The 25,863-nt window shown below is 34.0% G+C and overlaps 2 protein-coding genes across 2 annotated transcripts in view; one reads left to right on the top strand and one right to left on the bottom strand.

Moving 5' to 3' along the window:
* Positions 904-24,048, top strand: LOC109360160 (proteasome-associated protein ECM29 homolog). Its single transcript, XM_019604887.1, has 35 exons — positions 904-1,184; positions 1,958-2,125; positions 2,241-2,330; positions 3,943-4,079; positions 4,193-4,283; positions 4,635-4,717; positions 4,845-4,951; positions 5,811-5,963; positions 6,948-7,012; positions 7,648-7,735; positions 7,811-7,889; positions 8,712-8,820; positions 9,655-9,714; positions 11,148-11,266; positions 12,144-12,513; positions 12,577-12,761; positions 12,872-12,944; positions 13,280-13,427; positions 13,508-13,677; positions 14,126-14,476; positions 15,191-15,358; positions 15,509-15,802; positions 16,463-16,639; positions 17,773-18,036; positions 18,989-19,087; positions 19,169-19,353; positions 20,295-20,630; positions 20,894-21,047; positions 21,155-21,265; positions 21,402-21,569; positions 21,828-21,951; positions 22,587-22,745; positions 22,827-22,939; positions 23,022-23,081; positions 23,669-24,048. Exons 1-35 carry the CDS (start codon positions 987-989, stop codon positions 23,852-23,854), a joined length of 5,442 nt encoding a protein of 1,813 aa, XP_019460432.1. The 5' UTR covers positions 904-986; the 3' UTR covers positions 23,855-24,048.
* LOC109360161 (pre-rRNA-processing protein las1) overlaps positions 24,914-25,863 on the bottom strand; it is a 26,255-nt gene continuing 25,305 nt past the window's right edge. The window contains exon 10 of the transcript XR_002109126.1: positions 24,914-24,930. The gene's annotated coding sequence lies outside the window, so the exon portion shown is untranslated. The remainder of the gene's footprint in view (positions 24,931-25,863) is intronic.

The following is a 25,863-nucleotide window of genomic DNA, read 5'->3' as shown; positions in this document are numbered from 1 at the left end:
AAAGTTGTAATTGTCTCTGCTACATGAATGAATTTTTACAACTTTGAAGTATCTGCTACTCAAATGTGTTGAAACATGTATGAGCTTAAATGATTTACTTCAAAATGCTTAACGCCATTACAAATCATCACCATCCATGATCACACTAATCTTCAAGGCATAGCAACAAAAATCACACTAAAAAAAGAAAGGGAAGTCATATGGTAAGTTTCCCAACCAAATATCTTCCTATAATATTTTTTGGTTTCTCAACTGTATTCTTGTACTGGAGATAATACTATTCGAGCCGCGAACATCCATAAGTATGTGGGGCTAACTCTCCTGACGTTATCCATAAGACTCGAACCCAATACCTTACTTAGAGAAGAATCAAACATGTATCACTTGAATCAACGTAAATTATAACAGAATGTGTATAGCTCTAACACACTCTACTAAAGAAAATTAAAATAATTAATAGCCAGTTCCAATTGACACTCACCATAAGAAGTCAACAAATAAACGTTGAATATAATTTGAGTAAGATAATTTCATTTAATGTAAATTTGAACTGAATTAAAAAAATAATAGAGAAATATATGATGAAAATATGAACTAAACTATAAATATGTATTAGATTTCTAAAATATCAAAAATTGGAATAAAATGAAAAAACTAAAACATGGAAAGATATATTGTAGAAAGATTTTGACCAATATCCAAATATTTTTGAATACATCATGTGTCACATTGCAATGTCACACAACTTGTACATCAAGAAATGAGAATTAAATGGAGACCTAATTAGCACCTCAAATAATATTTTTTATCAAACATTATAAAATAAAAACATTATAATTAATTAGATACATATAAAAATATATGTATTTATGGTATAAATTGAATATAAAAATGAGAGTTTGTTAATACTGTAATTCCCATAGCTGAAGCAAAACCTAAGTATCTCTGTGAAGCAAAGCGAAAGAAGAAGAAAAGAAGCAACAAAAATGGCGGATTCATCGTCGTCATCGTCATCGTCATCGTCGCTCCCAGCGAAGTCTGATGCGGAGATAGAAGAACTTCTGGATCGGATGCTTACTCGTTTGGCTCTTTCCGATGATTCCAAACTCCAGCTCTTGCTCTCTAAGCTCCTCCCTCTCTCTATCTCTTCCCTCTCTTCTCAATCGCTTCAAGTTCGGAACAAGGTTCAATTTCATTTTCAATTCCTTTATGCTCTTCTCTTCAATTATGTTATTTCAATTTCTTCTTTATAATTCAATTTGCTATTCCGAAAATTCGTTGTGTTGATTTTTCAAATGATATATCCGCTACATGAAACAGTTCTTCTCAGTGGATAGAAACGATTGTTTAGAGTAACGTATGAGATATTAGGATTAGTAAATGAGAAAAAACACATTCCATCTTATTCTTATAATATGAGAGATGCTACTACTAGTTTTAACAGAGGGGATTTTTATTGCACTTGTAAGAAATTTAGAATAGGAAGACTTTACCTATGTGTAAATCATTTTTGTGAAAGTTTATTTGTACATCAAAAAAGTTAACACAGTATGACACACCATTTCTGCCTTGTAAGTGATGGGATGAGTGAAAGAAATATAAACTAGAGTTTAAATATGAATATAAGGGGTTAATGTTCAAAAATGTTTTACAAATAACATAACTCTTCGTGTTTTGGATTTGTTGCGTATTGGGTTCTAGATTGGTTTTTCATCTCTAACGCACCCTGAAGTCCTTTTGGTTTGAAAATGGACAATGCACTCCCACTCTACCTTGTGCTGAAATTCAATTTTATTTAGAAGAATGGGGCAGCAAGGTTTGAACCCTTGACCACGTGGTGACAGAGACCCTGATACGATGTCAAGGGGTAACTCCGTTTAAAGTTGAAGTTGTTCGACGGAGCCTCATGTTTTGACTTAGATATCTGGCAATCATCAATCTCTTGTGTTTCTGACAGGTTCTTGAGATTTTGAGTCACGTGAACAAAAGAGTGAAGCTCCAGCCTGATATTGGTTTACCCTTATCTGAGTTATGGAAATTGTATTCAGAATCTGGTGCTGCCCCAATGATAAGGAATTTTTGCATTGTGTATATAGAGATGGCTTTTCAACGTGTCAGTGCAAAGGTATCTGTTTTTTGAAATCTCAGTTTTTCTAGCTACAATGTGAATTTTGATATTGATAATTCCTTTTTTCACCATTTGAGTACATTTATGTTGTGTTTCATTATCACTGGAATAGGAAAAGGAAGAGTTGGCACCTGTTCTCTTGGTGAATATCTCAAAACTTCCCCTTCAACACCAGGAAATTATCCTCAGGATCGTGGTTAAGGTATCACCTGTTGTGAATCTTTCCATTGTTATATATCATATACCTCTTGAATAGATTTTTTTTAATTTATTATTTTGAGTATTTGCGAGTCTGACAATAAGACCAATACGTGGTATTGACTTTGATTATTCTACCCCTTTTTTGCTTATTGACTTTATCATTTTCCTTCATTCATCTATCTATGATATCTTCTGTAAAAAATAATGCAGTGATTACATGTATCTCACCTTTTACATACTTAGATTTGAGCTGGCTTAAAGACCTTGACAACTTGATACAGTTTCTTTATAACAATGAAGGTGTACCTTTATTTTTTTGGGTAGTAATTTTGTCAGAGAGAAAAAGGGAGGGAAGTACAACTGTAAGAGAAGGAATCCTCCAAAACAAGAAAGCTTGATACAAAGGAGAACAAAATGTCATGCCTTAAAAAATCACTCCATCCTATGCTTTTGGATTATATACTGACCTGACCTTATTGCCATGTTCACAGTTAAATCATTCAGTTTTTTTAGTCATTGTTAAAGCATTTCAGTAAGCGCTCAGAAAACTATTTAGAACCCTCTATCTCATGCATGATGGTTATTTCACGAACAAACGAGAAAGAAGCATACAGTCAAGCAGGACTGATTATAGGAAGGAGATATTTATTATCCATCAAAGTTGGCTCTTGTATGTCAATTTCTCTCATGATCATTTGAAGCTTTGGCCTTGTTTTGTATCCATATTTTCTGTGATTCAGCATATTCTTTTTTAATGGGTAAAAGAAGAAGTTCATTAAGACATAAGAAAAATACAAGGAATATGGGGATAATGGATTCTTCATAACAAAAATGAAAAGTAGAAAACATTGACGCAGTAAAGCTGCCCAATCCCTCTGCATACCTATCAGGAAACCTCTCTTGAAAAGACCATTTACTTTATGCGAAACAAGCCGATTCCCTAATCTTATCCGAACCAGCTGTTAAAACTTAAAGTCTTAAAAATACGAGCACTGAACTCCAACCAAATTTACCACATACTATCATAGACTGCACATTGCGTTGTATCAAGGATTGCCATGGTTACAAATACAGTTGTAGAAGACTGTTCACGGATGTTTTCAGTAACAGTGCATGGTTATTGGAGTTGGTTACTTGGTTATTCTAATTCTCCAGTGGAATCAGACCCGAGGCTTTTTTAATTGCCTTTGTCTTGTTTTGTTTTTGTTTTTCGGGTTTTACTTGCCTATAGAATTGACCTTTTAAAAGACATAACAGACAATGTCGGCCTTCAAAAATACTATTGGTGCGTGTCTGTGAACGAAGCAATAACCTTGAAAGTGGATAAGTTTTTGTAATTTTGTTATCCCTCAAAAACACAAATAAACTAGAGGTGCTGAGAGAAGTACAAGTATTGACTTTAGTTATAATTTGTTTTGACTTGGATATGACAAAAAAGAGGGTTTTGAAGCAGGAACTCAATACCCATCCTCTCTCACATGCTGCTGTTGGAAAGTTCTGTCTTGTTTTATATTTCAGAGTCTTATATGCCGTACTGCCCTGATATGGACTAGCAAGCATCTACATCTTTAGGATATGGCCACTCCTTCTAATGGACCTTTGCTTGGTTTTAGGTAATTGGTGAATGCCACTCAAAGCAAATTGGTGATGAAGTTGCTGCAAAGTATCAAAAAGTGAACAATGCTCAAGATAGGAATCTGTTCATTGAGTTTTGCCTTCATACAATGTTGTACCAGCGGGTGTCTCAAAGGTCTGGAACTGAATTTATGCTAAAAGGATCTCAAGATATTCCAGTTGTTTTAATATGATATTAGCTTGATTCATTCCTATTTAAATCATATGGTAGTGTCTGTTTTGTTGCAGTGGTGGATGCCCTCCTGGACTTTCAGTTGCTCAATCCAATCGTGTTGCTGGGAAACAACAGTTGCAACGGGATGACCTTTTACTTAGAAAGGTAATTGTGTAATGGTTTTGATATGATCTTACCCTTGAAAGGTCAGATAGTGTATGTCGTTGATGTTATTACCATAGTTCTGAGAAGTGAGAACTCTTAAGTCTCTCCACTTCTATCTTTCTTCCTTCAAGTTTCATCTAATATTAGAAGAAACAGTCTAATTCAAGAATTCCTCATTTCAGTATGTTCATTTTATTTGATATTTCTAACTTTTCATTTGAATACACAACTATAATATGCCAGATGCCAGCATTTCCATGTTTGAATGTATACATTACAAGCATGTCCAATTGTGCATTTACTCAGAAAGCTACTGTAAACTGTTTTAATTTTGTTATTTTTCTACTGCAGTTGGGTATTTTGAATGTCCTGCAGGCTCTGGAGCTTGACCCTGAGCTTGTTTATCCTTTATATATTGTTGCCTCTGTAGATTGGTATGTTTCAGTTCTTACGTTACTCAAAACAATTTGCACATTCTTTTTAACTCATCATACTGATTTATATCTTTTTGGTGTTTTGTTTGTGGATGATCAAATGTGTTGTTTGATCAATTAACTCAAGCGAAGAGCCTGTTGTTAAGAGAGGCGAGGAGCTATTAAAGAAGAAGGCCAGTGGTGCTAATTTAGATGATTTAAATCTGATCAACAGACTTTTTTCGCTATTCAATGGTATGCTACTATACAAGCATTTGTTGATATGTAGACATGTGTGTATATTCAAAATTATAGATTAAGATATTTGGGATTTCTTTTCTCATCAATTTTTTCATGATCTATGCATATATGTGAAAGTTTCATGTGAACTTTCACCTAACTTCCTATTATATTTTCATACTTCAAAAATGTTGTATCTCTTGTGTAACTTTTTGTACACATCCCGTGTGTTTGAAATGGCCCCACTTGACAGATTTTAATATATTCTTACTTTCTGTTCCCATTTTCATAATAAAGCACAATTTCAACACAAGATAAATTGGGCATATGTATTTCCCATGCTCTTGTGTGAGGGGGCATGTAAGAAATATGACAGCTTAAAGTTTTGGGAGATTTGGTCTTTCACATATATTATAAAAGAAGTCACACCCTTCCCATCCTCTTCGGTTTGTCAATGAGTTGTGAAAAGTGGAGAGATGAAAGAGGACATAGGGTAACTTCTTTTGTTCGTGGTCATGAATTTTCAAAATTATCAAGAGAATGTACTCGATTACATTTTTTCCTAATTTTTTTATCTTTCAAAATATAAATATCAAGAGAATGATATGACCTAATGTTTTATGATATTGAACGGCGATATTCTTCCAGATCATGGCCTATTGTGGACTTTATGTACCTTTATAGCAACACTAGACATTCATTGTTTGCCTTTTTGCTTGGCTTCTACTTTCTCTTTTTGGAGAATCCTTATTATTTCTAGTATGTGTTTTCAGTTTTCCGCCCTCTTATATTCAAGAGCAAATTCGTGTGTTTATGGTTTTTTGGTGTGCTCTTCAGCATTGTTACATGGTTGGCAATTTGGCACTGAATGCAGGTACTTTTGGAGTTGAAAATGGCAATTCAGAATCGAAAGTCAGTCCTGGGAGTCCTACTTTAAAGGCAAAATTAATGTCTATATTCTGTCGATCTATTGCAGCAGCTAACAGTTTCCCATCCACCTTGCAGTGCATTTTTGGTTGCATCTATGGTAGTTCAATGTTCTTTTATTTAATGATTTTGACCTCATATATGCTACTATCTTTTTAGTCTTATATGAAACTTGTAGACCATTTTGTTGTAAAATTGATTACTTAGGATTTGATGTTTGCCCAAGGTAGTTAAGGTTTTATATTCATCCAGGACTGACACATGTACCATAACAATGAGATTTGTGCATGTGTGAACAACTTCATGTCTTTATCATGTTCGCATTAGATGATTTAAGAAATTGTTTAAATCACAGAAAATATATCATCACAAAAGAAATATTACCTTGTCACTTGCACTTCATTTTATTTATTTTTGTTTAAGGATTACTCAATGTCATTTTCTATATATTTTCCTTTCTCTTAGTAGAATCTATTTTTTCAACTAAAAAAAAGAAATCAAACATTCCCCAAAAAAAGTATTACAACTTTTAAGATTACACAATTTTGTGAGGATGTTTCATTTTTCCAGTAAGCACGAGTCATGCTAACAAAGCTTGTGCACTTAACTGAATCACGGGCTGACCCCTGGAGTGTGATTATTGTTTATACATCTGTGCCACTATATAGAATTTTTAATCTTTTCTATATTCTAATGAATTGTGGTCTGAACACCATAGAGAAAACAAGTGTACATCTTACCTTTTTGTTTGTAATTCTCTCTTTTTAATGAAATGTCTTCTCTAAAATAACTTCCTGCTTGTTTTAAAAATGAAATTTACTTTTCTTTGTATTCTAAATTAAATTATCAAAATATGAGACACAGCAACACACAATCTTGGTTAATGCTTGGGATGTGTGCAATTTTCTTTCTTACTTTCTGTGTATTTAGTACTGTTATTTTTCCTTGATAATCTTTTATCTCAACACACAGTCTTGCTTAAATGCTTGGGCTGTGTGCAAATTTTATTTCCTTCATTATATTTATCACTCTTCGTTTTCCTTTAATATTTTATCTTTGATATTTATACTCTTGAATATAATAGGTAATGGTACCACATCAAGGTTGAAGCAGTTGGGAATGGAATTTACTGTTTGGGTATTTAAACATGTGAGTGGTATTTCTTGGCTTTTGATTTTTGTCATAAATTCCACCTGTAGAAATCAAGTCTATTTTTAGCCCAGTAACTGTCCAGAGACTATTCAGTTGAAATGATTCAGCTGAAGATACTACTTGAACGCAATGTAAAAGCTGGTTTAAACTGAATTGTACAATAGTTTTTATTTTACTCTTCAGATTTGCTTTTTGTTATCTGTTTTTTTCATGAGTTGGCCATTGTGGCAGAAAACTGTACATCAAATTAAGTATTCATGTACTATGTTGTGTGATAAGTTTTTAGTGTTTCTACTCCAGGTAGAGGCATTAGTATTCTTCTTAAAAAACTTTTGAAGTGATGCATAACTTTGGTAAGATAGAAAAGTTCTTATCCTAGCTTTACTACTTATTTCATTTGATTGAGTTCTTTTGTTTGAGGATGTTACTTTTTTGTGACGAGTTAGCTTTTAGTTGACCACCATAGTCCACATATACCTATTGGTTATACTGCAAATGTTTTCACACCCTCCCTTGTCCCATATAACATGCTTCTGGCAATTAGATGTTTTGCTATGATTTTGTTGCACTGTTCTGTACTGAAGTCGTAGAAGTTTTTGTTTCCTCATCATATCTAATATCTGTAATTGCAGGCAAAAATTGAACAGCTCAAGTTAATGGGTCCTGTTATTTTAAGTGCAATTATGAAGTCCCTTGACAATTATTCGAGCTTAGAAGCAGGTTTGCTGCTTAATACAGTAAAATTATTTTTATTTGAATTAGTCTATTTCATACTCATTTTAAGTATTGCCTCAGATGCTAGTGCTCGGGAGGTCAAAACTTATGCTTTTCAGGCAATTGGGTTGCTTGCACAGCGCATGCCTCACCTCTTCAGGTTCCTGTTTCTTTTTTTTTGTGTGTGACAATTGTGCCACTTAATTGCGTGTATAATATTCTGAATAAAGCATAAAAACAATTTCTGCCAAAAGGTGGATGCTTATATTGTTTTCTGTGCCAAACTTGCCTTGAACTTTAGCGATGTTAGAAATAGCACATTTAAACATGTGCAAATCAGAAATTGATATGCATTAATTTCGTATTTGATTTACAATCATTGTAATTATTATATACTATTCTTGTAATCCATTCCTATATTATAAATATCATGTGTGGTTGCACTACACAATTTCCAAATCATAATGAAATTTTAATTGTGATGTTAACACTTGAATCAAGTGACATCCCAAGCCTACTGCCCTGCTATTATGCAAAACTAGTAATTACTTCACAACAGAAGAGCATGTAAAAAGAATAACCGAGACTTAAAAACACCACCCTCTTTGTTAACGTAACAGGGCAATGGGTAGAAATGAAAGCACTGCCTTTTCAAACGAGAAAATGCAAAAAGGGAAAGAGGGAGTTGGTGATTAATTGAAAGGGAATTTTTGTGAAAAGAGAAATAAGAAAGGGGTAGCTTTAGAGAAAAAGCAAGTTAGCATTTGAAGCGAATAAAAGAGCGGCGTCTGTAAAAGAAAACAACCTTTCACTTTTAACTTACTGAATAGCTCATTTTAGTTAATTTCTTTTCTTCTTAATTTTTCTCTCTATGCATTCCTCGTTAATCAACTTATAAGGATTGACTTGGCTACTCCTTGTCCTTCCAGGGCATTGAGTTGTGTAAAGTAGTTATTAATTCAGCTGTTCCCTATCCTTCCAGGGAAAAGGTTGACATGGCTGCTCGTCTTTTTCATGCATTGAAAGCTGAATCTCAATCTCTTCGTTTTGTTGTCCAAGAAGCAACAATATCTCTTGCTGCAGCATACAAAGTATGTACCTTCACCACTTGCTTGAACCCTTTTCATCAATGTTCTGTCACAAGTTTTATTGTGAAATTTTAATTGTTACTCTATCTGTTGTTAAAGTAGTTTGTCAAGTACAGTTACGTGGTCGATATTTAGCTCACTTGCATATATAATACAGGACATAGCAATGATGACATACTCTCCCTGGTTTGATGAAATAAGTGCAATCTGTAAGAGAAATAAATTGGAAGAATGCATTGCTTACTCCAACATACGTTTACTTACCCTATATTTTTTTTTTGAGTCATTGGACTAAGTTGACCCCCAAGTTTAGCTACCTTGTATTCATCATAATGCATCTCTTTCAGAAAAAATTGCCTCCAATTTAAACCCCCCTTGTGATCATCACATAAAGTAAAATGATTATTACAGGTAAATTGGAGAACACTGATGAGCTAATGAACCTTTCTTTGTTTTGGGTATCATTTGCTTTCAGTTTTGGTCTAGGTGGACTCCTTGTCCTAGAGTCACTGTTTTTGGTTGAACTGTTGTATTGATTGAAACTTTTTTAGGCTCCATTTTTTTATGGGATATACAGTATATCTCTTTTGCAAACTTCATGTCATAACTCTGAAATTTGCGTCATGTATTATTCTTATTTGTCAAGGAACAAATTCTCCCAAAATATAAGGAGTTAGGTTTCGGCCTTGGAAATTTAACGGGATGCCCTTTTTGCAAAGTTCAATTTAACAGGATGCCCTTTTTTCCAAGTTCATTTCACGCATGCTCTTAATTTTGGTCCCTTTGAGACTTTACCCACACATATTTTTTTATTGGCTGTATTATCTTGTCTTTCAGGGAGCCCCGTTTGCTGTGTCAGAAGATTTGGTGACACTTCTGCTAAAAAATTCTCAAGTGGTATGACACAAATTGCTGCCTTTGTCCTCGCATAGTGGACTGTGTATAGAACTATAGATATATTACCTTGTTTAAACAAGTAAATAATGGGGCTCTATTTCTTATTTTTTTTATTTCTTCAGTAATATCTTCCTTTTTGCACAGAAAAAGAACGAATGAAATTGTGAATCAATAGTAAATATTATTTTCCTTAGATTAGTTCCCAAAATTGTGAAATATATTGTTTAATAAGTTATTGGATAAGTTTGTGTTATGATGGGTGCTGTAAGCATGGTCTTTTTTTTAATATGCAGCATGATCAGAAAGCAGTGATTTTTTTTTTGAGTTTTAATGCTCATTATCGTTAGAGTATGTTATAGTAATATGTAAACAGACTGGATTAGTTACATGAGTGTATTAAAATGTATCTTTTAGTTTTTTTAGAAGAATATCATACCATTCTCCCATACTTGTGAGCCTTCAGTGCATCTATCTTCTTATCTATCCTCTTGAATAGCTTTTTTATTTTATGTAAAATGTTTGATAGAGCATGATTCATGATAGAGCATTATGACATCATTCATCCATGTAGCTGACCCACTTAGTGGGATTAAGGCTTTGTTGTTGTTATAAAATGTTTGAAAGGAAATTTCAACATAGTACTGTCTCGCTGTATGTTTGACATATTTGCTTTATCATATATTAACTTATGGCATATTACATTTTAATAAACCTAACATGTTTTCGCCACTTAATATATGCATGGTTTGTTTCTGTAAGGAAACAACTGGATATTTTTTTATATTGCTCTAGATTTGGTTAAAATTGGAGTAGGTGTTATGGCATTTTTGGAGAAATTGGGTTGTGTCCAGGGTGCTTTGCATCACATTCTTATGATGCTGAGTTGCTTGCTTGTAATTCTGTTACAGTTACAATAAGAAACAGAGATCAGTTATAACTCTGTTAGTAGCTTCTGGGCTTAGCTTCTAGATACTCTACAGTTATGGATCACTGTATAAAACTGTTGAGACTAGTTTAAAATCTTAGATTTAGTTAATGATAGTTATATTCATTTCAGATTCTATTTCTCTCTCTTCTCCCCTCTCAACTTTCTCCATCACTTTCTTACTCTTTCTCACATTATCTCAGTGATCATGACTTCTATTAGAAATCCTTATCTAATTGTGCTTTCTGATAGGATTGTTTCAATAGTTCCTCTTCAGTGCACTTGACATAGTTTCTTTTAGGGCTCATTTTATTAGGCACACATAGGAATGGGATGACTTTTATTATTGTTGTTATTAATATTGGCTTTGTTTTGGTCCTTTTCCCCCTAGGAGGATACCTTTTCCTCGTCTTTGCATTTCTTATTACGTTGTTATAATATCCTTCTTTTAACTGAATTAAATTTTATAGGAACTATGATTTTAACAGTAACTTGCTGGTGATGTCAGGATGAAAGTGAAGTAAGATTTTGTGCTGTAAGATGGACAACATCTTTGTTTGATTTTCAACATTGCCCAAGTCGTTATATTTGTATGCTAGGAGCTGCAGATGCTAAATTAGATATCAGGTATTACCAATTCCTTTTGCAATTTGCTTACATGTTGTGATGAGTTAAAGCACATGGTCTTTCTAAAGGGGTTTTCCTTTGCATATATGTTATAGTTTTGTGTCACTGATGTTTTTCTTCATTCTTTGTTCTTTATGTTTTTCATTTAGTTTAAGGAGATCCCTTCTCTTCCCAACTATCTGTAATTATCTTCACTCCTTGAATTTCTTATTTTATTAAAATACTGAAGTCTTATTGTTGCTGCATGCTTATTAGAACAATTGGGCCTAGCTTTGGTTCAAAAACTAGGTCATAAGGGGAGGATTGTCAAGTTATCATACATGGATTTTGGTTCATATTCTCTCAACCAATGTGGGACTTCAATACTTTAACACGATGCTCTTAATTTATAGACGATTTGTTGCATATTCCCCCCCCCCCCAAAGGAAGTGTGATAAGAGGATGAACTCTTTATACTGTGTCTTCATTCAGTCTTGCATCAAACCATTGTTTGCTACACTGTAATTTGCACATGAAAACATGTGTGCCACCATGCATATCATTATTATTGTAGTTTCTAAAGACTGCTTTGTCTAGTAGTATTTCTTATTGCTACTGATCATAACTCCCTAAGGCTCTGAAGAAGAGAAGAGGATGTTTGCAGATATGTCAAATTTTAACAAATGTCTTTCTCGAGGTTGTCTTCCTTCAACCTGTATGCAAAATTTAGTATGAATAAGTGACTGCTTCATGTAAAATAGTTACTTTTGATGTTTCCTCTACTGGGGGTAATTTAATTTTGATGTTTCCTATAACCTAAAAACCTTTTAAATTCATTTAACTAACAAAAAGTAGCTCCATTAACTACAAATTGACTTTTGTGTTCTGGTTTGAACAGAGAAATGGCACTTGAAGGCCTGTGTCTTCTTAGAAGTGAAAGTCAAAATGTTGGTCTTAACTACCCCAAGCTTGGAATGATGCTGGATTATATTCTTAAACAACAGCCAAAGTTGTTAGAGTCTAACGAAATTAGAGAACAGAACCTTCTTTTTCCTTCAGAAACATATGTGGCCATGATTAAATTTTTGTTGAAGTGCTTTGTGTCAGAGTTGGAACAGAACAAGTCCTTAGAAGGATCATCTGAATTTCTGTCTTCAGTGAAGACATTCTGTTCACTCCTGGAACATTCCATGTCATTTGAAGGTTCTGTTGAGTTGCATGTCAATGCTTCTAAGGCGTTGCTTGTAATTGGGTCGCGTATACCAGAGGTCAGTTTTTAGAGTTTCTTGATAGCTTTCTTCCTTGGGTTTCTTCTGACACATTGTCTATAGGTGGTAGCATCACATTACGCACTAAAAGTTTCATGGCTTAAGCAACTACTAAGTCATGTGGATTGGGACACTCGTGAATCAATTGCACGTTTACTTGGGATTGTGTCTTCTGCTCTTCCGATTCCTACATCATCTGCTGTTATTACTGAATTGATTTCCTTATTCAGACAAACACATAAGCCAAGGTTTGTTTACTAGAATTTTAATTTTTTAACTCAATTTTTTACAGTCATCCTTTCTTTTTGTACCTTTTCTATATTTTATATATGCTCATGTTGGTTTGATTTGTTGGTAGGTTTGAGTCTCAGCATGGTGCGCTTTGTGCAATAGGATATGTAACTGCAGATATTTTGTCAAGACCACCTTCTGTAAGTTTAACGTTAGTACATGTTTGTTAATTAGATTTAGTATATGGATTAGTACACATTTCGTACAAGGTTAGGTTAGGTTCGGATCAAAATACTAAGTGAAAAGATTTGATTTTTTATGCCTTCACATACCTTAGCATATCATTTAATTTTATAAATATGATTTGGATCATGTGTAATTTTCTTTTTGGTCTTGATCAACATGTGTTTTGAGCAAAATGCATATTTTTACAGTTTACCCTATCGGATGAAGCTGGAATCTAAGTTGTTTGGTATAATCGTTTAATTGTATCTGATATACATTTCTGCTTTCCATCTATACATAATAATGGCAGATGCCTGAAATAGTGCTCCAGAGTACACTTAGATGTCTGGTTGATGTGGTCAATTCTGAAACTTCTGCACTGGCTGCTGTTGCAATGCAAGCACTGGGTCATATTGGACTGCGTGTTTCATTACCTCCACTCGATGATTCTAATTCAGGTAAAGTTAAGTCATATATGTTGACTAGTTTTTTGGGTCAACCTTTATTGAGCTTATAGAAGTGTTTGATTAATATGCAGATGGAATTCTGATAATTTTATGTGATAAATTGAGCAAGCTTCTCTCTGGTGATGACATTAAAGCAATACCGAAGATTGTTATATCCATTGGACATATATGTGTAAATGAAACTTCATCTACTCAGCTAGATGTAGCCCTCAAATTGATTTTCAGTCTTTGTCGATCTAAGGTAATTCAGATTCTCTCTCCCTCTTTTTTAATAATTTTCTTATTTAGGTTGTTATTTCACTTTCCACCTTATTTTTCATTTTCTTCTCCTCTTTCTTTTTTCTTATGCGAGAGGGTGAGTTTGGAAAAATGGTAAGGTTGTTGCTTAGTGATCATGAGGTCATGGGTTCAAATCCTGGAAACAGCCTCTCCAATTGTGGGGATAAGGCTACATACATCTACCCTCCCTAGATCCCACTAAGTGGAAGCCTCGTGCTCTGGGCCGCCTTTCTTCTTTTTTCTTATGCTGTGGAGAAGCTAGATATTGTTTTTTTGGATCATTGGTGTTGATTGAGTACAATACCAAGGTTTTTTTGGGTTTACTTTTGAGCTAGTGTTCACTGAGGGTAAGTTATTCCATTCTAAGTTGCAGCAACTAAACAGTGACACATATATAAACAAATTTTCAGGTTGAGGATGTCCTCTTTGCTGCTGGAGAGGCTCTTTCTTTTTTGTGGGGTGGTGTACCTGTCACTGCTGACATTATTCTCAAAACTGACTATACTTCACTGTCCACAGCTTCAAATTTTTTGATGGGAGATTTGGACTCTTCTGTGTCAAATCAGTCTCCTACTGAACAAAGTAAATATAGTGAAGACTATCACGTTTCCGCCAGAGATGCAATTGTGAAGAAGCTCTTTGATGCTCTTTTGTATAGCAGCAGGAAAGAAGAGCGATGTGCCGGAACTGTCTGGCTTGTATCACTTACCAAGTACTGTGGACACCATCCTACCATTCAGAGAATGCTTCCAGAAATTCAGGTTTTGCACTAAGAAACTGAATATATTCCTGTTTGTGTTACTAACCTCTCAAACTTCTTTTATGTATGGTATTGTATTGTTTTTCAAGCTCATATGCACTGAGCTCAAAGAAAGTCCTTTCTAATTTAAAAGAAATAAAGATGTTTAATGGTGGTTTCAGTTGTATTTCTGTGTGTAAAGAAAATAGGAATTTCCCATATTTTAAAATTTATTATTAGTCATAATTATGAACATAATAAAATATTACCATTTATCTAATTATTGTGATAATTTTATTTTTATTGGTATAGAAATTAAAAAATAAAATAAATTTTTTGTAAAATGTAGCTAGGAGTATTGGAAGTGTTCAACTCTGATGTGTCTAACACTTGGATATTTCAGACCTATGTTTCAATACTGAAGTGTGCAGCTTGCCATTATGCCAATCTATCTGTTTATGATAAATGTGACAGACAAAATGTTCATATAAATTGTTTACGGTTACAGGGCAGGGTTGTAAGAGTCTTGGGTTTACCCTTTAAGCTTGGAATAATTTTATCTGTTAATTTCAGAGACTTTTATATGAAGTGGTTTTTAATGTGCATGATTTACCATTGACTCAGTAATTTGGGTTTATGTTTGTTTTAGTTCCAGCAGTTCTTTGACATCATATCCGTTTGGTAGCAGTACCTAAGAACCTGTAATATTAGTCTGACAATTATCATGTGAATGCAGGAAGCCTTTTCTCACCTTCTTGGTGAGCAAAATGAACTCACGCAAGAGTTGGCTTCTCAAGGGATGAGTATTGTTTATGACCTTGGTGATGAATCTATGAAACAGAATTTGGTAAATGCACTTGTGAGTACGTTGACTGGGTCAGGGAAACGGAAAAGAGCCATCAAAGTAAGTCAGTAGTGCAGTATTTTTCTTTTAATTACTGCTTTGTCTCTTGACCCTGTCAGAGAAAGCGTGGCTATTTTTTTGGTTGTTACTTTTCTTCCTTCAGTTTCCATTTTCTTTTCAAAATTAAATTCCTGAAGTTTTGTTGTGCAGCTTGTTGAAGACACAGAAGTATTTCAAGATGGAGCTCTTGGTGAAAGTGTTAGTGGAGGGAAGCTGAACACTTACAAGGAGTTGTGTAGCTTGGCAAATGAGATGGGACAACCAGACTTAATTTATAAGTTCATGGATTTAGCAAATTATCAAGCTTCTATGAATTCAAAGAGGGGTGCTGCTTTTGGCTTCTCTAAAATAGCAAAACAAGCAGGGGAAGCTCTTAAACCACATTTGCGTTCTCTAATTCCAAGACTTGTACGCTACCAGTATGATCCGGATAAAAATGTGCAGGTATGTGCCATCAGCCTATCACTGGGAGAACATCATAAGGGCAATCACCCCTAACATTTATTGGCTCTGCAATGTACTATACATTTAATGTGTCACTCTTCCATTTCTTTATTGTTTCAGTCAAAACATTAAAAAATGAAAGTTACCTTATGCATTGTGACCAGTAGTTTTGGAAATAATTCTGGTATTCAACACATACGGAAAAGTACTCTGCTTTTCTTTCAGATCAAAAGGTCTTTTTGGTTCTAACTTTAATTAGTGTCACATAGCTGTTCCTCTTGACATGGCATATTCTCAAAATTTCATATCTAAACCACTGTTTAATCTAATCCTTACCATGATAAACCCTATTTGAATCCCTAAAACTCTACCTGATTTCCATTCATGATAGAACATAATAGTGTTATATAATTCAAACCATCTTCAAATACAGGCATCAAAATATAATTTAGCCCCCCTAAAAGTTTTGGTCAAGTTCTGCAACTGTGTGCCATGTTAGAATTTTCTTTTAACTCAAATAAATCACATGCAGTTCTTTTCTCGCTTTTTTTACATTAAGAATTACTTTTCCCTCAGAAGACGATATTATGCATGATATCCAATAAGTTATCTACTTTCATTTGCCTTTGTTATTTTTATTTATTTTATTTTTTTGTTTAGGATGCAATGGTACATATATGGAAGTCACTAGTGGCGGACTCAAAGAAAACCATTGACGAAAACTTAGATCTCATCATTGATGATTTACTAGTACAATGTGGATCCAGGCTCTGGCGGTCACGTGAGGCATCATGTCTTGCTCTTGCAGATATTATTCAAGGGCGAAAGTTTTATGAGGTCATTAAAATTACTTCCATTTTTCTTGAGTTTAAGTGATACCCAAAGTTCTCAGTGAACTATTATATTATAGAAAATAAATCCCTGACTAATGCAATTGCATGTTGCAACAAATATCTGTCACTATTGTGGCGGGGTTTTGTCTGCAAAACACAACAAAATTCTTTGGCATTGTGGTATTACTGTTAGTATGAATGGAGAATAGTGCCAGTGCTTCTTGTGACATGTTTCCCCTGTACAACTTTTTGTAAGAGAGTTGCTTTCTTTGCTTTTATGGTGGTGTCAGAATTTGGTTTATATAGTGATGGGATTGAAGAGCTCTTTACAGCTGATTGCCATTCTTTCTTTCTTTTTTTCCTATTTTTGTTCTTCCTTTTTTCTTTGTTCCTCTTCTTTAAATCTCCCTTTATGTATGTATGGAAATATCATTAGGTCTGTGTTCTTAGTTTTCGTTACATTGTATTTTTTATTTTTTTAAACATTAAGCAGAGTCAGAGTTGTGTATCTTATGTCTGTATAGACTTTAAATTGCATAAGATGTATTTGTGACAGAAGGACTCTATGATCTTCTAATAGTCAGGTCAAAATATACAAATGTCAACTTAGATAACTTTGTAAATCCAGATGTGTCTTTCAATATTTTTTTTAATTATATGCGTTCATGAAGATTTGATTACTAGATAATACAATATACTGCTGAAAGGAGAGATTAAAAATGAGAAAACTGGGACCATATTAGTAATTTAGTATATCACAATCTGTGGTGTATCTGACTGTATGGAGAGGAGTACTCAGACTTTTCAATGTGTTCCAGTGCTGATAGAATGTTGTGGGATAAAATAAGGTTTTTAGCTTCTTTTTGGTGCGCGGCACGTAAGGTTGTTGCTGTTTCAAGTTTGCATAGATTGTACTGCCAATGTGCGCCATTATTTGAGTTTTGTTTTTCCTGTTTCTTTGCAATCTAATTATTTGAGTTTTGTTTTTCCTGTTTCTTTGCAATCTACTCTTAGTATTTTATGCTGTAACTTCTTATTTTCTTAATGAATTCCGTTTTCTATTTAAAAAATCGCTAGTGACACGACAGGTCTTTATTCTTGTTCTTATGCTTTTCCTTCATGTTGCTCCACCCATAGGTCGAAAAGCATTTAAAAAGATTATGGTCCACAGCATTTCGTGCAATGGATGACATAAAGGAAACTGTCAGAACTTCTGGTGAAAAATTAAGCCGTACTGTAATTTCATTGACAACAAGGCTCTGTGATGTCTCTCTTACTGATATGTCAGATGCACACAAAGCAATGGATATTGTTTTACCCTTCCTGCTTGCAGAAGGTATATTAAGTAAAGTCGACAGTGTCCGGAAGGCATCAATTGGTGTTGTCATGAAGCTTACGAAGGTTAGAAATGTTTTGATATGCCATTTACTTTTCAATTCTTGTTGAAGTGCTCTTTTTTCTTTTATCCTTTTATGCCACAAGGTGGAGAATATTGTGTATTCACATCTCAATGTTCTTTGTAACTGTAGAGACGTATTATGTTTGCTTTGTCCTAATGTATGAAATCAAACCATCAATCATAACAGAAGAGTATTAAATTATTTTTTTAATTTCCATATGTTGTTGGAAATGATGGTTATTTTCAAGCTTCTTGGCACAATGCCAATGATTCTTTGAAGTGTGGTGCTTTTGGACATTTATGAGAGATGGGAGGGACATTATTTGATGATGTTTCTGTTTTTGTAGTATTTTCCTTGTCTAATTGTTTTAGGGAGAGGAAGAGGCTTGGCCCATCAATGAGGTTGTTACCTTGTGACTTGAAGGTCATGATTCAAAACTTGGAAACAACCTTGTCCTAGACCCCACCAGGTGGGAGGCTTGTGCACCAGGAAGCCCAATTATTTTAGTGCTTTAAGCTATACATAGTCGGTCCCAAACCCAGAAAAAAGTTGAAGGTCGTGTTTTGTAGTCGACAACCAACGTAAAACTTTGTCGTATCTCGATGAGATTATTTTACTCTCCTGTACTTCAAGTATTATCTTTGAAAATAAATAATTAATTAGAATGATAATATTTCCCGGTAAGCATGATTGGTGCGGACTTGTGCATATAGTGTAGTTCAACTAGTTTAAAAAGCAGACGTAAGTTTGGCTTGTTTGTTCCATGTATGGGTTAGTTTTTTTGTTTGATCAACATGAATTTGTGGTTGTCTTTTGACTTTGTTTCTCTGTTTGTGATTGTATAAGATGAATTAGTTAGTATAATGGGAGTAAGCTTTTATATGATGGTTGAAGTTTGATCAATTTTTCTATTGAAATAAATCTTATTGTTTCCCATTATTGTCTCTTTTCAGCATGCTGGAACTGCAATCCGTCCACATCTATCTGACTTAGTGTGCTGCATGCTTGAAAGTTTATCAAGCTTAGAAGACCAAGGACTCAATTATGTTGAGGTCTGGTTGAACAATATATTCAACTCTTGCATAAGTGCACCTACTAGTTTTGTCATTCATATGTTTTATGCTTTTTTTCAGCTTCACGCAGCAAATGTTGGAATACAATCAGACAAGCTCGAAAGTTTGAGAGTTTCCATTGCCAAAGGCTCTCCTATGTGGGAGACTTTAGACTCATGCATTAAAGTTGTTGATGCAGAATCATTGGACAAATTGATCCCACGGCTTGCTTATTTAGTGCGATCTGGGGTGGGCCTTAACACTAGGTCTGCTACCAACTTATCATGTGATCTCATGCAATTTCTTTTGCATTGTCTACCTGCTTGCACTGTTTTTTAATAATCTTTTTGTGATTGCCATTTTGCCTTTGAAAAATTGAGAAGCTTTTGTTGTTAATTCAGGGGGTTTAATAGAAAAAGAGTGTAGGTGTTAGGTAGAAAAACATTGCTTTTGAAGTAAAATTTATTTGTGCTATTTGTTGTTTATACACTTGTGCACGAAACTATGGATAGTATAAAGGCTTATCAATTTTTTGTACTACCCTATCCAATGCTCTATATGAGGGATAACCTTGTTGCATGCTTTCTCCTTTTTGTATTATCAGTAAATTGTTTCCTTTGTCATAAAAAGAAAGAGCTTTCAGAATTATATCTCTAAGTTTTTTAGAAAGGAACCTCAATAAGTTTCTGATGATAGTTTTCCTTCTTTTTTCAAGCATTACTTATGAGTCCAGATTCCAGCACACTTTACTTTCACTCTCTTAGCTTTAAGGAGTTGGACCAACAGTATAATTTCTTCTTTATGGCTTAACAAACTAAATTAAGCTCTCAATGGTTCTTTCCTATCTAAAAGTTGAGCTTAATAAATTGTACCTGTTCTGTTGTCTGTTTTATTCCATTTGTGTAGTCATTACTGTTAAAACATGTATACTGGAGATTGTTTAGATTTTCATAGTACTTTGACATTTGGTTGTGTAAGTTGTTTAGGAAACGTGCATACTTGAGATTGTTTAGGAATCTTCCATCATTGTAAATATTTGATTATTTGTTACTCACTGCTCACTATGAATAAGCAGTTCAGATAATTTTCTAATATTTATAAATGGAGAGTGCTTTTCACTTGTCACTCTGTTTGAAGCGCTATGTCATTTTCATTGTCTCTACTACAATTTTTTCTCATAATTAATTATGCTTTCTGTCCCTTTCAGGGTTGGTGTTGCTAATTTTATTACCCTGTTGCTTGAACGTGTTGGTGTTGACATTAAGCCATATGCAAATATGCTAGTGAAGTTGTTATTTCAAGTAGTTAAGGAGGAAAAAAGTACTACAGCAAAACGTGCCTTTGCAAGTGCATGTGCTAAAGTCTTAAATTATATAGCAGCCGCGCAAGCCCAAGGACTTATTGAAGATACTGCAGCTTTGCATGCTGGTGACAGGAATTCTCAAATTGCATGTGCGCTTCTATTAAAAAACTATTCATCCGTGGCAGGAGATGTTGTTGGTGGATATCAAGCAGTTATCATTCCAGTTGTTTTCCTTTCAAGGTTATGAATGCCCTTTTGTTTTTACTGTGCCATTATTTTTCTTGTTGATATTTTATAAAAATCCCATATCATATCAATCACAAATCATATTCTTAAGAATTTCTTGCCTATGGCTAGCAACCACTATCCTTCAGGATATGTATATTGTAAAGCTAGATCAGGCAGATTCTGTTTATGAATGATACTCACATAACGAACTAACAGTTTCATGTTTTATAAAAGTATTTCTTATTTAACATGCACTTAAAATGATAATTGTGCAGATTTGAAGATGATAAAAATGTTTCCAGCCTGTTTGAAGAATTATGGGAAGAATATACAAGTGGGGAACGAGTCACCCTTCACCTATACATAGGAGAAATCGTTTCACTTATTTGTGATAGCTTGTCATCGTCATCATGGGCAAGTAAAAAAAAAGTTAGTCTGGCCTTCTTTTCTGCCCTTGCTGTTATTTTATTTGTCCTCGTTGCAGCTTCGTCATTTATGTTTTGATGTTTGCTTATGTTCTGCTTTTGTACTTGCAGTCTGCACAGGCTATATGTAAGCTTAGTGAAGTCTTGGGTGAATCTCTTTCTTCTCATCATGGAGTTCTGCTTCAGTCTCTCATGAAGGAAATTCCCGGTCGCCTATGGGAGGTAGGAAGATGGATTAGTTACTTCGTTTGAAAATGGTGCAACTTAATTTTAATTTTAATTGTGAGGAAAATTATCAAATATCATTTGTAGACAAAATTGCTTAATTTTTGTATGATGATTTTACTATTTATGACAGGGAAAAGATGTGCTATTGCTAGCATTAGGTGCTCTATCTAAATCGTGCCATAATGCAATTTCTGCTGAAGGTTCTGCCTCATCCATCGCAATTTTGAATTTGGTATCTTCTGCATGCACCCGAAAGGGGAAAAAATACCGTGAGGCAGCATTTTCCTCTCTTGAACAGGTTAGTAATTCGTAATGGGTGTGACAAAGTAGTTTTGGAAAAGCTTTCTCCTTTAGGGTAATTATTGAATTAGAAACCAACTACCTTCCTTGGACTTTGAGAAATAGTTTGCGAGAACTCCATGTCCAGTGTGAAAATCATAAAATTGTCTCTACGTGCCTGTCCTTGACCCATGATAATAATAGTAAACTCAGTCACTTTTCATATATTTCTTTATTTTAGATGCTTATATTTTGGTTTTTTCGTGTACATTTCCAGGTTATAGAAGCTTTTGGCAATCCAGAGTTCTTTAATATGGTTTTTCCCTTGTTATCTGAACTTGGAAATTCAGAGCTCTTAAAGTCTGGGCAAGCACCTTTGGTTAGTGATGCTACAAAATCAGGTTATGACCAATTCTAGATCTTCATTTATATGTTGCAAATTTTTGTTTCTTGTATTAGATAGTGGATGGCCATCAATGAAATATTCAATGCAGTTAAGTTGAAGTTTCTCATTCTAAGTTGGTTTAGTTTGCCGATGATTGAAAAGCTAATTGAGAGTGGTGTTTCTTGTGATTAAAAAAACCATGTCATGAGAGTGCATTTCTGTACAATCACATTCCTTTCTCTTTGATCTGCCTTTTCACACAGCCTTTATAACATCTGATGAGGATTAAGAAATGATTAAGGGTCCTTCTTTGGACTATTTTCTCTTTGTTACTAAGCTTGCTTGACTGTTTGTTCCTAACAAGCTGTGTCCAGATTTTCTGTTACTTTAAACTTAAAACAGAATAAGAGTATGGTTCTGCATATTTTTGGGCTTGCTTGCTATGTACAGTTTATTTTTCTCTCCAATAAAAACTGAGAAAGTTAAGTATCCAGCAACTTGATGAAGTGAACTATTATTCGTCTAGTTAGTGTGATGTTATATCTGTGTATCAAATGGCAAGCCACTTGATCATTCCTTGTTACATTAAATCCTGATCCACTCCATGCTGAAGACTCTTCAAGCATATTGACAACTATATCTTCTTTGCAGAGTCGGACAGTGTTGAGGAGATTTTTGTTCCGCATAACAAAGTTGTGGACTGTTTAACCTCTTGCATCCATGTGGCACATATAAATGATATTTTGGAAAAGCAAAATGCCTTAATTCAAATTTATGCAGCATTTCTATCACCTGAACATAAATGGACAGGTATTCTTTATCTTATTTTTCAAAGCCTATGCTATGCCAGATTTTTTTAATCTTTTATTAATGAAAGTCATCTTTGTGCAGTCAAAACTACAACCTTTCTATCTATTAAAGAACTTTGTTCAAGGCTCAACAGTGTTGTAAAGGACTCCCAGGGAAGTGATGAACTTGCCAGTGTAGCCTCTCTTGTTCAAGAGGTAATCGAGGTTCATTTTTAAGTTGGACTTCTAATGTCTTCAACTCTCAAATGATCTAAAATGAACTTGGTTTTTTCTTCAGATGCTTCATTCTATATCACCAAAAATACTACATTGTATAAGCACAGTCAAAATTGCACAGGTACGTCACTATCTTGTTTGCTTGAACAGTAGTCATGAACTAGAAGTGCTATTGAAAATTGAAGGCCATGCACATTTTCCCTGTATAGGATTAAATATTTGATAAACTTATTATTTTAAGAAATGGTTACTAAAATATGTTTCCAAAACTTTGTTCTGCATCTATAGATGTATTTGCCCCCTGTTTTATGGAAAACATTATACTGTGCTGGTTATGGTGGATTCTATTTTCTATTCCCAAACTTAAGATCATTGGAAGAAATGCATACCTACTTCCCATTATGTAGTGATACGGAATATAGAAAGCATGCACTGGTTGATGATGTCTTTATTCACATTTAGAATAGGAGCTTGAAGAAGTCCAGAAAGGTGAATGAATACAGTATTATGAAAAATTAATAAATAAATATTTAAGGGAAAACTGTCAATTTCAAAATTGAAGTAAAAAAATAATAGAATAAGCAAAATTTAAGGTCTGAATTTGATTACACTTTTTTTACCCAAGCTATAAGCTGTGATTGTTCAAGTACTTTAGTTGGTTGTTCATAATATTATTTGATGATCTGCTTTTCATGTGGCCAAAATTAGGTTCATGTTTCTGCTTCAGAGTGTCTTCTTGAAGTCCTCAAACTTGCCATTGACGTGCCTTCAGTAAGTGTCATCAATGAAGGTTTCAAGGATGAGCTTGTTCATCAGTGTGAGATTGAAAAGAACCAAGAGGCTAAGTCATTGTTAAGAAAATGTGTCACCATCCTTCAGGACTGGAAACGTTAAATTATCAGATTTATAATTTTTAAAATGGAATTTTGGGAGGATGTAACATTTAACATGCTGATAAATTATTACTATGTCCCGTGCTTGTGGGTAGGTGTTTGATGCAATGGCTCACTTAAACCGGTCAAGGTAACAAACTAACAATTGCACTCAAATTTTTAGAACATAGACCCAATCAATTTATTGTCTCTTTCTTTCATATTTCTGACCCTTTTTGTTCTTCAATGTGCAAGAACATTGTGTCCTCATTTCACTGCATGGAAGGACATAAAATGCTAAATTCTTAATGTTTGTATTGTAAGAATTCTGTTTAGTATAACACCATAAACCTAAAAAATATGTAATGCCAATGAGAATATAATGGTAACAAATATGAAGGGAGGTCTGTACAAAAATTGAGCCCTCCCATTGCCCCAAGTTTTATATTAATCATTAATCATCAACAAACATATTTTTACTGTATTTGTTTGGTGAAGAACATTCATTGATCAAAACAAACAGTGGGTCTAAGATGAATGAAGCTGAGTTTCAAACATTCATAAGCTGAATTTCTCTTCCCTCTTATCCCATTACTGTCTCTCTGTATATATATACACATGATTGTGCACAGTTCAGATGCAGCTTAATCAACAGATTGTGCACAGTTTTTAAAAGGTAGAATCACCATTCAGTCATTCATACCCAATTATTTCAGAAATTTACCTGAAGCTTGAGATAATTTCACTCTAGGAGTCATGGGCAAGAAACCATGTCACTTTTGAAGTAGAAGCATTTGATATCCCAGTGATGATGGGGGGAGCCATGAGTTTGACCAGTACTAAAAGCAAACAAGAAAGTAAGAAAGAGACTTTAATATATGATTTGTTTTTGCTTGTGCACCAATTTATTTCCTTGCCTTAATGATGGTCACTCTTACATACTCATAGAATTTGGCTTGTTGTCAGTCAAAGGCTCAAGGCTCTTAACACCCTCAGGAAATTATGATCACTTATTAGTTCCATTTCTCATACTCAACCTTTAAGAGTGGTTATGTGTCCCATGTCCTTCATCATCATGAAGCCTTTTCCTTTTATAATGCCATAATTGAGTTCTCTTAGTGTTATACAGATAATCTGCATAACATGCAAGGATAACAAAATTACTTGATGGTGTTATCAAGGATGTTTTAGATTCTGTGGGCATTGTTTTTTTTATCATTTTCAATACACACACATATATAGAGAGAGAGGCTAGTGCAAAAAGACTAGTGCATCTTTCTTTCTTTTTGTTACATTTTCCTCCTTTCTGTCCCTGTTATTTTAATGACATTCTAAATTTGATCTCTTTAAAATATAAAATGCTTAATGATTGCCATCTCTAATTAAAAGCAAAAATGTCATATTGATTATTGAGATCATTAAAGCTTAACTTATAATTTGCTACCATGCTAGTATTGCTTTCATGTTATAATTTTTCTATTTTATATTTGAGTTTCTATAGATTGGTGCTGTTTCTTTAAACAGTTGAAGTTATGGATTTATATTTTCCTGAAGACCCATATGATTTTACAGAAAGTCATGCTAAGGTCCAAGTGAAAGTGAAATTAGAAGCAGATGTGAAGAAAAAGCATGTAATCTACAAAAAGTAGATTTTTCAATATATTTATGCCAATGTTTTGCTAAGGGTCCTTCCACTAGAGGGACTTAAATAAATTAATAATTGTCCACGACCAAAAACCATGATTTTTGTTTCACTTGTGTAAAGTGAATGAAGACAACATCATTTTCCTAAGAAAAACGATCCATGTATTCATTGTCCACATTTTCATGGCTCATTTGACCACATTACTTTTTTTCACTGTTCAGGCTTGAAACCAAACAGAGAAGCATTATATTTTGTTTTGTTAATATATACAGTGATCTTGTCACTCAGGAATCAAACAAAATGTTACTAATCAGTGAGATTGACACACCAACAACAAAATGGATAGCCAAATAACTCACGAAATTTAAAAACCCAAAATTTACATT

The sequence above is a fragment of the Lupinus angustifolius genome, chromosome LG11, assembly GCF_001865875.1.
Source record: "Lupinus angustifolius cultivar Tanjil chromosome LG11, LupAngTanjil_v1.0, whole genome shotgun sequence".
Lineage (NCBI taxonomy): Eukaryota > Viridiplantae > Streptophyta > Magnoliopsida > Fabales > Fabaceae > Lupinus > Lupinus angustifolius.
This window is presented reverse-complemented; position numbering and strand designations above follow the sequence as displayed.